The sequence below is a fragment of the Scomber scombrus genome, chromosome 13 (genome assembly GCF_963691925.1).
Source record: "Scomber scombrus chromosome 13, fScoSco1.1, whole genome shotgun sequence".
NCBI lineage: Eukaryota > Metazoa > Chordata > Actinopteri > Scombriformes > Scombridae > Scomber > Scomber scombrus.
Genome location: NC_084982.1, coordinates 6,140,645 through 6,155,052, shown reverse-complemented (window position 1 = coordinate 6,155,052; position 14,408 = coordinate 6,140,645). Strand labels below are relative to the sequence as shown.

General features: G+C 39.5%; 1 protein-coding gene across 1 annotated transcript in view; it reads right to left on the bottom strand.

Moving 5' to 3' along the window:
• The window catches only part of LOC133992960 (kalirin-like), a 139,287-nt gene that overhangs the window by 95,290 nt on the left and 29,589 nt on the right, over nt 1-14,408 (bottom strand). Inside the window, 2 exon segments of the mRNA XM_062431769.1 lie at nt 2,125-2,239; nt 6,655-6,729. Coding sequence (XP_062287753.1) covers nt 2,125-2,239; nt 6,655-6,729 — 190 coding nt within the window.

Below are 14,408 nucleotides of genomic sequence, written 5' to 3'. Positions count from 1 at the left end.
GTATGTGACGGGACGCTTCTAAACAGATATTTCCTGATGACCAGTAGCAGCTGGGAAACCAGTGCAGAGTCAGCTGTGTGTGCTGAAGTCTAATGGGCTGCTGCTGACTGGAGAGTAAAAATATACTCAAATTACTTCACCTCCAAACACGCTCACACGCAGCCTCTATTAATACAGATTCAACAACGGCACATCCATTATAATCTGCCTGAGGGGAAGCACAAACTCTGCAAGTCACCATGGAAACAGCAGCTCGATTAGCAGGAGAAAGCAGAGCGGGGCCGGGAGCTAGGGATCGAATATTAATACAGATTGATGCGTTAACATCAGAATGGTTGGCAAACTTTCCCCCGGTACATTCAAGGACAATGAGAGCATCTGATGCACACATTATGAAGCACACTTATTGTTTTAAATGGTACAAACACACACATCGAACTGCCTTGACGCTCCTCGTCTAACCTTGTATGGATTTCGGAGTGTCAAATGAGGACCCAGAGAGATAGAGCAAGCAAACTCTGCATATATATTGTTCTATACTTTGAAGTTCAAACACCTAACTGAGGGAACAAGGAGAAAAACATATTTTTTTTAACTCTAGAGTGGCTATAAGCGATTAAAGCTAAATTATTGTTTCTATTTTGTAACATGAACCTGTTTCAGCTCTCTGCAAGATCATTTTCAATGCTTGAAATCAAAGATACCCTGTGGAGTTTTTGATTAGTAGCTCTATGGAGCAGGCTTTATAAGAGCGGGTTCCCATTTAAGCTTGTATCATGCATGCACACAATGACACACATGCACACCTGTGAGCACGGCGGCGATGCGTGACACATTCCTGTTTTTTTGTGTGTTGGGAATATGGAGTGCTTTGGGAATATGGAAGATGGAAATGGCTGAAGAATATCCATAAATGGAATGTGGATGAAACCCCAGTTCTATGAGTATGTGCAATGGGGTACAAATTGTACAAAATTAAATTGAGAAACACTGAATGTAAACAACACTGCGTGCCATCTGACTCCACAGGTATCTTTAACTAAAACCAATGGCTGACAAAAGGTAGGAAATTCATTTAAAAACCAATGATATGCCCCAGAAAATGGTTCCATTTGTTGGATTGAAAATACTAAACATAGAATGCACCTTTGTGGTCTTTTGATTGAGGTCATTCTGTAGTCTTCTTTTAGCTGTTTGAATACTCCAATCTCCATGTAAACCCACCAAAAAACAGGATGTGGTGTTTAATACTGTCACATTCCAGCTATCACATCGGTATTCAAGACAAGCGCTGATCCCAATTACCTTAAACACAATCTGTTTATATGCTACGAGTCATCAATATAATATTTGAGTAGTAATGGTATTTCATTCCCTTCTTTTTTTATTGTTGTTGTTTCACCGCTGCACGTACTTCGGTTGGCCGGGATGCTACGAAATTAACCAGCCACAGATGATGTGAGGCAGATCTCCTCTCACAACAAACATCATCTGCTTTCATGCCATTATTCATTAGGTCGCTTAAAAGATGTTTACAACAAGACCGATGTTATTTAAAAACTGACGTGGACTATTTCTGACATTATTGGGAAAGTCACAGGAACTGATCATGTGTCTTTGGTCTGCGACTGATTAGTTCTCTGTGCCAACTGATTCCACGTAACATCCTCTAACTGTGATGAAGGGCTGCAGGACTAAACAGAGTTGAAGTGGAGTGTGACAGACTCGCGGCTGTCTGCTGCAAACACTGCCGCTTTCATGCTGATGCAAATCAGGCGCTGCTCTCCATCTGCTGCTGTGATGGAGAAGAAAGGAGTGTTTGATTGTGGACTGCAATGAAGTGCTTCACATCCACTCCAGCACCCACTTTATCCTCTTTCTTTTTGTCACAACTAAGTCTGGTTCACTACACGTTATTGTCCGTAAGAACAGCTCAGAATAACACGTTTAATGAGACATTTACGCAGTTAATAATAAATAATAACTTAAATGCCTGTGTTTGTTTAAGTGTGTGTGTGTGTGTGTGTGTGTGTGTGTGTGTGTGTGTGTGTGTGTGTGTGTGTGTGTGTGTGTGTTTGTGTGTGTGTGTGTGTGTGTGTGTGTGTGTGATGGGCATGTGTGTACCTAGGAACAGTAGACAGGTAGGTTACCAGCCTCCTCAGGTCCTCCTGTTTTATTCGGTCGTGGTTGCTTCTGGCAGGAAATGTCAGGATCGGTCCTCCTCTCTTATCTCGCCCACCTGTGCACACACAAACAAACAAAACAATAAGCGTAATGATTAATGTATCCAAACATGAAATGTTAATAAGACTGGCTTTATTTCATTGTTCTGTATTATTAACAAATCCCACATATGGTTCCACAACACAGAACCCCTCTGCTGTAAAGACAATGTAAAAGGGTCATGCTCTATCTGGTAGAAGTAATAGTAGTAGTACCAGTACCAGCAGTATTGTGGTAGTAAGAGTGGTAGTAGTAGTGGTAGTAGTGGTGGTGGTGGTAGCAGTAGTCATAGTACAAGTAGTTGATGTAGTTGCAATCATAGTAGTGGAGAAGTAGTAGTAGTAATAACAGCTGCAGTAGCAGTAGTTGTAATAGTAATAGTAGTAGTAGTAGTAGTAGTACTAATGGTAACAGTGGTAGTATTAGTGGTTGTATTAGTAGTGGTTGCAGTAGTATAGTAATAGTAGTAGTAATATAGTTGTAGTAATAGTAATGGTAACAGTATTGGCAGTGATAACAGGCAATACCAATAGCGGTAGTTAAAGTAGCCTAGTGGTAGTATGCATATAGCAGTTAAGCTCCACGTTTTAATAATAATAATGATCATTTTAGCATTAACAGCTGAACACAAACTAGAATAAAATGAAAAACAAAAATACAGAACACAACATGCAAAAAGTGACCACTGAAGCTTTAAAATGACACCAGCAGGCGGTACTCTACACTACAACCACTATCAGTCCATTATCAGCAGCTAGAGCATATCACAGTTAATCTGTACATTATTTTACACTTACAGCTACAGTATCTGTGCATGTGTAACATAACTCCCATCACACACTTTCCAGAGCCTCTGAAACCTATCTGAAATACTAACGCTCTCTCCCTCCTCCCTGTGATAAATTATGTGTGTAGAGATGTTTTGGTTAGATTAATGTAAGAAACACAAACCGCACTGTTTATGAAACTGCTACTCAGACGTGGAAAATCGGTCTCTGTGTGTGTGTGCGTGTGTGTGTGATTTTGGGTGGGAGTATGCTGCTATAATCTAAGGAGGAATCTGGATGACAGATTGTTGTTGGCACTGGCTCTCTCATCCTCTCGCTCCCTCTCTCTCCCTTTGTTTCTCTAGGTCTCTCTACCTCTCTCTCTCTCAGAATGACTTTTGCACTTGTACACATTACAACAGTACCTGAAGAAAGAAACAGTCCTCATGTAGCTCTAAAATTGTGTAAAATCTATATAGTGATAGTCCTGTATGTATAAATACATATAATCAATTCTAGTGTTTTAGTGTTTGCCTGTATTACAATATACCAGAATATTAGCATTTACAATACTTTTACTTAACTTTCTTGGTATAGAAAGTGCATTTCGCATTCTTCATCAGAAACTCAGACAGTGTATTAAAAAGGTTGTTTTCTCTGCCCCACTGAGGCTCCAACTAATGATTTTTTTCATAATTTTCTCAATTTATCACATAATTGTTTGGTCTATAAATTGTCACAACAATTTCCTGAAGCCCAAATTAATGTTTTCACATTGCTTGATGGGTCCTAACTATTTAAAAGCCTTAAAAATGAGCAATTTACTAGCACAAGACAGGAAAGAAAAGCAGCAACTCTTCATAATTAAGAAACTGGAATGTTTTGTTTTTGTTTGGGTTTTTTTGGATTGGACTGTGACAATGATTCATCTGTTTACTAGTAGTTGCTGATTTGAGCTCTATTTCTGACATACAATAGCTGATTTTTTTAAAGAGTTTCCTGTAAAATCCTTGAAGTGCATCTTGGATTTTATTTCTTTCAACATGAGAATAAAACAGATAAAGAAAACGATCGAAACAAGAATAACAGTGTTGAAGAGGAGCAGGAAGAAGTATACAGTGATAAATTCCAACCCCTTCCCCAATACTCCTACATTAAGTCGTATATAATTTATTAACAAGTATTCCACATTTATTTACAACCCAAGTATTCGCCTGGTGTCAAACAATAAATACAACCAACCCATTAACACAGCCCCTCCTCATCCATATATCTCTTAAAGATAGTGTGGGGGGGGGGGGTTTGTATATCTTTTTAAAGTGATTTATATTTGCACTTTGTTTTAACTCCATATCCAGACCACTCCACAAATTCATCCCACAGATTGAGACACACATACTCTTCACTGTTGTAGGAACAGGGTTAGGTTAGGGTTTTTTTTATCAAACTCCCCTGAAATGATGAAATGATAGCCCCGCCTCTCTGTCACAGAACATTTTTTTGTATATTATATATCTTTGATACCAAAGAGAAGGCTTCCTGGGTTTCCTTTGTGACCAGCAGAGACCAGACCAGCAACCATAGCTGAGCCAGGTCTAAATGTTATTCAGTGCAGTCAGGCCCAGCTGGTGTAGGGCTATATATAAATATGTGTAATACCCTGAGTTGACCCGTGCTGACTCACAATCAGCTCTGATCACATGGTGCGTCATACTCATCAATGCAGTCGGCTGTTCATTCAGTCAATCGATTGGTTTGAGTCTAATTATCATGGGGTCTATTTCAGGCCGGCTCTCGTGTCTCTTTCAGATCTGGTCTTTTTCAAAACGACTTCATGCATATCAGACTTGGGACCGTTTCGGACCGGGTCCAACATTGCGGACTCATCAAGGTCTCCGCACCACATAAAATGAGACCACAAGCAGAGTGATGAGGTATTCAAAGTCAAAGCACAAAAAAACATCGGAGCATCCAGTACGCTCATCATGAGTCAGAGATTTATCTTGGAGGCTGTGACCTGGTCTGAAATCTCGTTAACAGCTGTCACAGCTGGAGAAAAATGTAATCTTCAATATTTTGAGAGATTGGAAACCCTGTTGCTCAATCTAAGAGGTTGTGTGATGTTAAGGTCTTTTATGCTGACCCTTGTGTTTGTTCAAAATATCACATGGCTGAGTGTGATGGCATGTGGAGTGAGACTGTTCTTGAGTCTGTGTGTCTGCTTGTTTTGGCTCACAGGGATCTGTTGTGCCTGCCAGATGGGAGAAGTTCACATAAGTCATGCTCAGGGTGTTAAAGGTCTGTTTCCTGACTCTGGAGGAGTTCTAGTCCTAGAGGGTGACTGCTCCACACCTGATCTTTTCTGCAGTTTGTTTGCCTATTGTAGCTTGTTGACAGACAAAAGAAAAGTTATTCTCTACGGTGGGTCTGTGCTGGGTCTCACAGTTCCTGTCCTCAGATCTCAGCATCTTTTTCTCTTGAGTATGGTGAGGTGGATCACTGTGGGGGAAACTCCTCCTGAACAGTCGTCTCAACACGGGAGGGCCAGCTGTTCAGCCTACCACACTGGATGAAGATGGCTGTCATGTGCAGGCTTGAGGACTTTATCAGAGGCACCGACAAGTATAGAGATCTGAGGCCAGGAGCAGTTAACTAAAGCTGTAGTGATTAGTATATTAATCAATTGACAAAAAAAAAATCTGCAACTATTTTGATTGAGAGCAACAAATGATCTAGTTCTAAAGTCTTAAATGTGAAGATTTTCTGGTTTCTTTAGTTCTATGTGATAAGAAACATATTTATATTTTTCATAATATTGATATTTTATAGACCCAACACCTTATAATAATCACCAGATTAATCTATAATTAAACTAATGATTACTTTCAGCCCAACAAAAATGGACATATGCACATGTATTCTTTATGTCAAAGCTTTGCATATACATGGAGTCCTGTTTCCTCTACAGTTTGTCACATATGGACTCTCTTAATCAGCTTCCTCTGTCTGCTCCATCAAACATTAGATGCAAAGAGGAAGTGCTTTTTCAATGTCAGTCCCTGTTGTATTCTTAATCAATAGCAGATGATCACATACAGCTGTGGTTACTTTTATATATATAGAGCCCATATGACATTCATCAGATGTTCGTATGAGCCATCGTCAGGGGTGACGTCTCAATTATTATCATCAAACAATCAAATGCATCACGCTCATACCAGAACAGATGGAACAAAGTGATTCACAATGACAAGAAGTTGAGAAAAGGGGACTAAAAATGGTTCATGAAAATAATGCTTTTTTTCCCCCATTTTCACCCAATCAAATCACATTGTTCTTTTTGTGTGTACGCCTGCTGAGAGAGTCATCAGGTCGGCTGTTCTCTTTCTATAAACACCACTTTATGTGTGTATGCATGTGTTTTTTTTGTGTGCGTACATAATGTTTATACATCTAACCTCTGGAATATCTTCTGCTCCATGATGTCATTTGGTACTTTGGATCAGTTCACTTTGTAGTTTCCTTCTGTCAGTTTTTCTAACATTCTAACAATCTCGCTATGTCGTCAGTATGAACCTGATGACTCACACATGACCTCAGTGACTCAGATGTGATCTCAAATTCGGGGGTCCTTAGTTTAGCTGCGACACAGTCTGACACTCACCTGACACGAAGGCAACTTTCTCCTTTAACACGAGAAGAACATCTGACGCCTTGATGCCTTCAGTCCTCAAAGACCCTGCAGCAAGAAAGAAAGACACACACACACACACACACACACACACACACACAGAGAGAGAGAGAGAGAGAGAGAGAGAAACAATCTGTCAGTGGAGCTTTAAGCTTTTACTATTAATCCCATTATCAGATCAACATTCCTGTATGAAAGAACACAGAGGCACGCACACTGACAGGAATTTGGCTTTTACACATTTTTTTTTTTTACAAAGACCTGAAAATAATGAAGAATTATCATGTTCTTGTGTCTTTCATACACTAACACATAACACTGGAGCAGGCTTTGAAAGAATGTTAGACTTTTATGAAGAGTTGATTAACTGTTGAGCATTAACTGCAGCTGAAATATGGATTGTGTCATTTTACAGAGCTGTGCATGTACAGTATGTGCTTCATCTTCATTAGAGCTGCAACTAATGATCACTTTCATTATCAATTACTCTGTTGATTATTTCCTCAATTAATCGATTAGTTATTTTTGTCAGAAAATGGTAAAAAAAAAATGTCATTGTTTCCCAAAGGCCAAGATACGTTTCATAATGATTCATCGATTAATTGTTGGCAACTAAACCATTAATGGAATCATTGTTGCAGCTCTAATCTTCATCCCTCCTTATTGTATAATCTTCATCTTTGTTCAGTACACTGGTCTTTCTCTTTCTCTCTCAGTTCATCTGGTTATCCGTCTGTCATCTTATAAAATCCCTGTCTCTCGTTTTTATTAATGCTCGATTTCTACCTCTCTCTCTCTCTCTCTCTCTCTCTCTCTCTCTCTGACTCTCTCCCAAGCCCAGAAAACAAGCCCAAATGTCCATCGCCTGCTGAGTGTGTGTGTATGTGTTTGTGTGTGTGTATATGAGTACACACATACACATGCACACAGACACACACATACCAAGAACATTCCACAGTGAGAACGCTAAGTCGGCAAAATCTATCTCAGGACAGAGAGAGAGAGAGAGAGAGAGACCAGCTCTGACTGTATGGCTCCATTTTAACAGTCACTGCCAGTCACTGCCATGTTTTAAAAGCAGTGACATCAACACGGGACAATTCAACCTGTTTCACATTCATGATACAGAAAAAGGTGTGACGCTATTCATCTTCACTTTGACACATTTCAAACACAACCTGAGTAATTTGATCTCAGTTGAACTAAAGTGTGACACACTGAGGCTACAGTAATGATTTACACCTGATAGAGCAGTTTAGCCTACAGTATCCAATGCAAGTGACTCCATCGTATTTAAAGAACCATATCGCCAGAGAAGCATTTTTAGCTCCTTAAACACAAATGATGTATATTTGACATTTATTCTGGCTATTTTCAAATGCATGCTGTGCAGTCTGACATTAAAATTTAATTCACCCTTGCAGGCTGCCAGTGGTTTCTATTTACTTCCATATGGCATGAAAATCAAATATCAGACTCTTGCAGTTTGTTTGATATCCATTTCAAGGAGCGTACAGTCTGTTTTTTTTGTTCAGTCTTTGTTTAAAGTGGATTTCCCAGCAGCAGTGATAATATATATATTTTACTTGGATTTTACACATCTCATGCAAGTTTCAAGAGACTGCTGGTGTGATTATATACTAAAGAAATACATTAAAACAAATGGATGCCTGGAAGAGTGCAGTGTTTGCTTTGCTGTACATAAGCCTCTGCTGCCATCACCACCCCAGAGCAGTTAACTTAGGAAAAACACTGCAAACACACACACACTCTCTCACACACACACACACACACACACACACACACTTGGCTGAAGGCCGGGACAACAAAATACTCTCATTTATAAAAGAAACAGAAAGAGACCTTGACTCAGTGTGTTTGCATGCATGTAGACATATACCTATGTGTTTATGTGTGTGCGTGCATGCATATGTGGGTGTGTGAGTGAGAATCATTTGTCCATTACCGCTGAGAGGAAACTGCTTTTGTCATTTCGACACACACAGGAAACTGTCAGTCTTGTATACGGACACACACACACACACACACACACACACACACACACACACACACACACACACACACACACACACACACACACACACACACACACACACACACACACACACACACACACACACACACACACACACACACACACACACACACACACGTTATCTTTTGGCAGTGATTTTCAAGTCACTTTAAGCTGTAGCTCTGCAGTGCTCTGTCTCTCTCTCACCGTTGAGAGGTGCTGTTCTTGTATAGAAACCATCAAGACTCACTTAGTTGCTGCTTCTTTTTTTAGATTGAAATTTAAAGCAGTGTATTTCAACAGTGCTACAATAAATCTTACTTTCATGAAGTTTGTAATGGTCAGTTTTAGCTGAGCATTTAAAAATGTGTTGGTTTCTCTATGGTTGTAGTTTGTGGTGTTCTTAAGAGATGTTTCTAATATTTTGTCCCTCTAATTTCTATGAATGAGGGTACCAAAGCTAGCAAATGATTTGTGTGTTTACTCAGAAAGAAAGGAATGTGCAGGTATTGAAAGCAGTATGATAATACATGTGTTAACTGAAATACTTACACTATAATAATAATAAGGGTAAGATTTTAATTGCATCATTTTTTTTCTTTGTTACTGTTGTTTCTCTCCAGGAAAAGAGGATTACAGCTGCAGTAGATAGAGAGGATTATGCAAATGTTTCAACTGCCAACACTCGGACACACCTGCGTACACACACACACACACACACATTCATTTGTTTTTGTCACTCAGGAGGATTCTGCACCGTAGTCCACTCACTAGACATTCTCACCTGTAGCCTTAATCAAAAAACAAGTCTTACCCAAACAATTTAATAGTTAATTTAATGACTTTATTGTTCCTAGATGGGAGAAAAGTCTGCATAATGTAACTACATACACACACACACTCACTCTCCTCTCAGCTCTGACAAACGCTGTCGAAAATCCATCAACCGCAAGAAAAAAAAGAAACTGCACAAAGAGAGAGAGAGGCAGAGAATGACAACACTGACAGATTCTTTTTTTATAATTCTACTCAACTGTGCAAAGCCTTCGTTCAATGACTTTCACAGAATCACCTTCAAAAATTCAAACACGTCTGATAGAAGAATCCTGATGCCTCCGACTGCTCAGACACTCAGCGGGAAGTCAGAAATGTACATCCTAAAATCCTTGGAACTACGAGCTTGTGCCTGTTAACCGTCCATCCTGACCTCCGCTGTCATTTTTAAGTCGTTGTGAGCATTGAAATAGACGTAATAACAGTAATTTAGCCTGAACATATAGAGCCAAATCAATCTTCTGCGTGTAATTCTGCTTTACTTATCTCTGTCAGCCAGCAGTTATTCATTCACTCATAGTCTTGTCACAGCGGGAGCCTCGTCATGTTTTAAAGTTAATGTGTACAGCTGCTGTCGATATTTACTCATCACCTCCTGAATACGCTTCATAATAAAAGTGATTGAATGTAAAGTCTGCTGCGGCCATCTAACGTCAAACTTTTTTCCACTTTCTGTTTGCGAATACATTTGAAGCATTGTGTTAAATACATGTTTATGTCTGTCTACCATAATATGATCATCAGACTGGATTGCTGTTTTATGTCTCTTCATTATACAGTCTGATGTTGTATTGATGTTTAGCGGTTTACCATGTGGGAGGAGTGATTCATTTAGCATTTTTGTAACTGTTGTGGTCTTTTTTTTCCCTCATTCTACCATCTTTCAGCTTCTGTCATCACAGGAAGATGATACCCTAATTCTTAATTGTGTCTGTAAACCTCTCTTACTGGTTTAGTGTTTTTTTCCCAAATAAGGGGGAAAAAAGTCACCAAAGATTTCTATATTGGTGTAATGTGAGACAATAGTAATCCTACTGTGCTGTCAGGTCAGGGCAATCTGACTGAAACTCAGGGAGAGTTTATTTAAAGGTGAAATTAGTATTGTTTTACTTTATTTAAAGGAAGTATCAAAGCGTACTCCATAATGATTAAACTATGAAAAATCACATCCTGATGCCACGACATGATTTGTTCTATTTCTCATTCTTGTGAAAGCAGGTTGTTACCTCAAGATTTAAAAAAAATAATAAATAAAATAAAAAAAGCCAAATAAAATACACACATCCCCTCCGAGGACTCCCACAGGGAAACAGACAGAAGGAAACACACTGGCTGTCCTTTCATCTCTCTGCTGCTGCTCTTCTACCTCTCTCCACCCTCCCTCTCTCCATGCACTTCATCACCATAACATTTTAAAGCTTTCAAACTAAATCCAGTGTAGGTCTTGAGCATTAAAACTACTTTTTTTTCTCTTCTTATCTTGTCTTCTCTGTCCTGCTCTCTTGTCTGTTCTCTCTCTCTCACAAACACATACACACACACACACACGCACGCACGCACACACGCACCTTTGATCCGACATATGTTTTCTACATCCGAGTTGTTCCCCGCATAGATGCATATTCAGCGTGTGTGTGTGTGTGTACAGTAGCGATACAGCAGTGATTACAGCAGCATATGGCTGTTAAACACTAAATAACTTGGGGGCCATTGAATTGACTAGACATACATGTGCGCACACACACACAGACAGCTAATATTATAGCCAAAAAGGTAAAATCCTCAGACAGAGAAAAATCTGAATGATTTGACAGTCTTCTTCGAGGCAGTGCACCTTGTGTATATGTGTGTGTGTGTGTGTGTGTGCCCTAACACTGAGGCTGACATCATCCAGAAACCAACATGAACATCTGCTAGCAATCGGCATACTGATGGAGGAAAACTTCAATGTGTGTGTGTGTGTGTGTGTGTGTGTGTGTGTGTGTGTGTGTGTGTGTGTGTGTGTGTGTGTTTGTGTGTGTGCGTGTGTGAATGTGTTTTTGTGTGTTTGTTGAATCCTCTATCATATAGCAGTGAAAATTAATTGCACCAGCAGTTATCAGATTGAATTGTCTGGTAGCTCAAGTGGACGTTCCAGTCGTAGCTTTAAAGTCAGGAGTACTGTCAGTGTTTTTAAACTGGCTGGTCACTGTTCACTTCTGTAAACACTTCCTTACTTCTAACAGATAGAAATCTCGATATCTAATTTATAATGAAATGAAACAGGTAAAATAAACAATTATTTTTCTAAATTCACTCACAATTCACTCTTAATTCTTTAAAACCAATGGGATACTGTACTTCTACTGCCTTTTTTGCTTGTTAGTGCACAGCTTGTGAGCTTATCACACTTTCACTACAGGTTCAAGACTGGAAGTTAATTAATGAGTTAATTATAAAATTGTAAACTAGATATAATAGTACCCACACACTGAATCTGAGCTCTGATTTAGTGTGTGGGTACTCATTATATCTAGTTTAATAGTTTCTTTGTATCCAGCACCTGTCCTCCTTAAGGTTTAGTCAATGTGCACATGACTACTGACTCTGTTTAGACACTGTAATAAAAATAATTTAAAAAACGATGTTAGTGTGGTCACAAAAAGTTGCACGATAAACAGAGATTGACCAAAGGCATCGGAACAATACATTACTCATGTAGTAAAAAGAAAACTGTACACAGAGAAACAGCATCCAAAATTCCATATGGAGGAAACAACAGTGATACAACATGTATAATAAATGAACTTCCTGGATAAAAGGCCTAACAAGGGCATTTAGAGAGCAGATAACAGACGCCAACCAATAACTGCTCAGTCTGATAAAAAAGCTGGATGGCACACTTATATTCCAGTCTTATTCTAAACATGGCAGTATTCTGAATGTTATACAGGGTCATGTACACAGCATATTCTGGTTGGATATTCCAAATGTGGTCTTATTCCGGATGTAGAGTTTTCCGATGAAGACGTGGGGATATTTTAGGAGCATTCTTTGGACATGTGTACACCACATTCTGAATATGAGTCTCAATTGGGGTTTTTGCCACAGTTTGCGACACACTGCCTCTTGTCTGTTTACGGTCAACTCTGTGCGTTGTAAACAAACCAGCTAGCCAACAGTTGGAATGAAAGGTTGGGATAGAGAGAGATGCATGACGGGCTGGTTGTGTAACGCACCCCTGCACAGGCAAAATGACATATGTTTGGAGCGAGGAAGGCAGACAGAGGAGAGTGGAGAACAGAGAGCGGGTTAGTATCCTGACAAACAGCCATGGAGTGATGGTGACGGCTCGGTTTGATGCACCAAAAACACTCAGCACTGTAGTAATCATCGTCACACAACCTCGGTACTGGATGTGCCTGTAACTATGAATTTATAATATAGGAAGCTGTTTGTATCAGAATATTATATGGTATGCTGGCAGGCAACATAACAGAATACAATTATTTTTTGTCATTAAATATAATTGGGGGGGGGGGGAAACAAGTAAGATTGAGGAAATGCAAACGACTCAGCTACCACCATAGAGTGTTTTTTAGCCCTCAGACTCAGCGAGCATTGCTAGGCAACCAGCGGAAACAGCTGCAGCAGCTTTGTTAGCATAAAAACACTCTGTGAATAAACTTCTAATAACCGTGAATGACTGACTGCACTGAAAAAAACAAAAATTACCTCTTGCCTCATTTACATGCTAGCGAGGATGAAAGCAATGAATTCAAATTAAGCCCTGCTTCAGTCGACACATACGCCGGAGTCGGTGCAGGTCACAGTCTGGAAACTCTGCAAAGTCACACTGTCGCTGAGTGTCTGCAGGAAGTCAACATCTGGATTAATATGGAGGCTTTTGTTCAGATGATGATCATAATTACAAACCAATAATAAAAATAATGTCTCATCTAAACATGAAGATTGGGTGCAAACTAAAATAAATGTCACACCCTGAACAACAGAACAGACTTTAATTAACACTGCAGTCTGCTGCTGGTACAACAATATTACAATTTGAAGGGATTATTGTATTGCAGGATTACTGTGTATTCCAACTGTATCCCAACACTAATCCTTCAGTGTGATTACTGACTGGTGACCGTGCTAGCATGATGCCTTGTCAAATTATTTTGGGTCATGTACACAGTGGGTGACACTCAGGTAACCAGAGAGAAATCACGTTAGAGTGCTAATCAGAGAATGTGATTAAGGTGCACTGCAGTAAAAGTGGTTACTGTAGATGAATGTATACATGCAGCACGTCAGTAATCACATTTCTGTCCTAACCCCCCTGACCTTATTTGGTAAGCATGGCTCTGATTCTGACTGATTAAGTGAGAGAGGACACTGTGTCAGACTTTTGTGTGTGTGAGCAGACAGACAGAGTGGAGCTCTTTGTCACAGCACAAATGTTTCAATATAAATGTTTCAATAGTCAAATGTTCAGCCAAGGAAGCTTATTTAGACTTGTACAGGCTACTCTGTGCCATATCAGTCAGACTTTGGTTCTCCATGTAATTATGTCTCCTTCCATCCACCTGCTCAGCTGTTTCTTTCTCTGTGTGAAGTCTTGTAAAGTTACTCACAAGCGCACTTGTAAAAAGAAGTTTGTGTACTGTAATCTTGAACCATGATTACAGTAACCAGGTATAGAAGTAAAAAGCTTCCTGTACAAAAAAATAAAAATTAAAGCTGAAGATGAAGGGGTCAAAAGAGTGAAGACAGGTCAAAGTTGTAGCATCGTGTTTCATACATTTGTTTACTGAAAGATGTGACCGGCAACAAAATACCTAAAAAATAGCAAATATCAGAAGGTCGATGTAAGGTG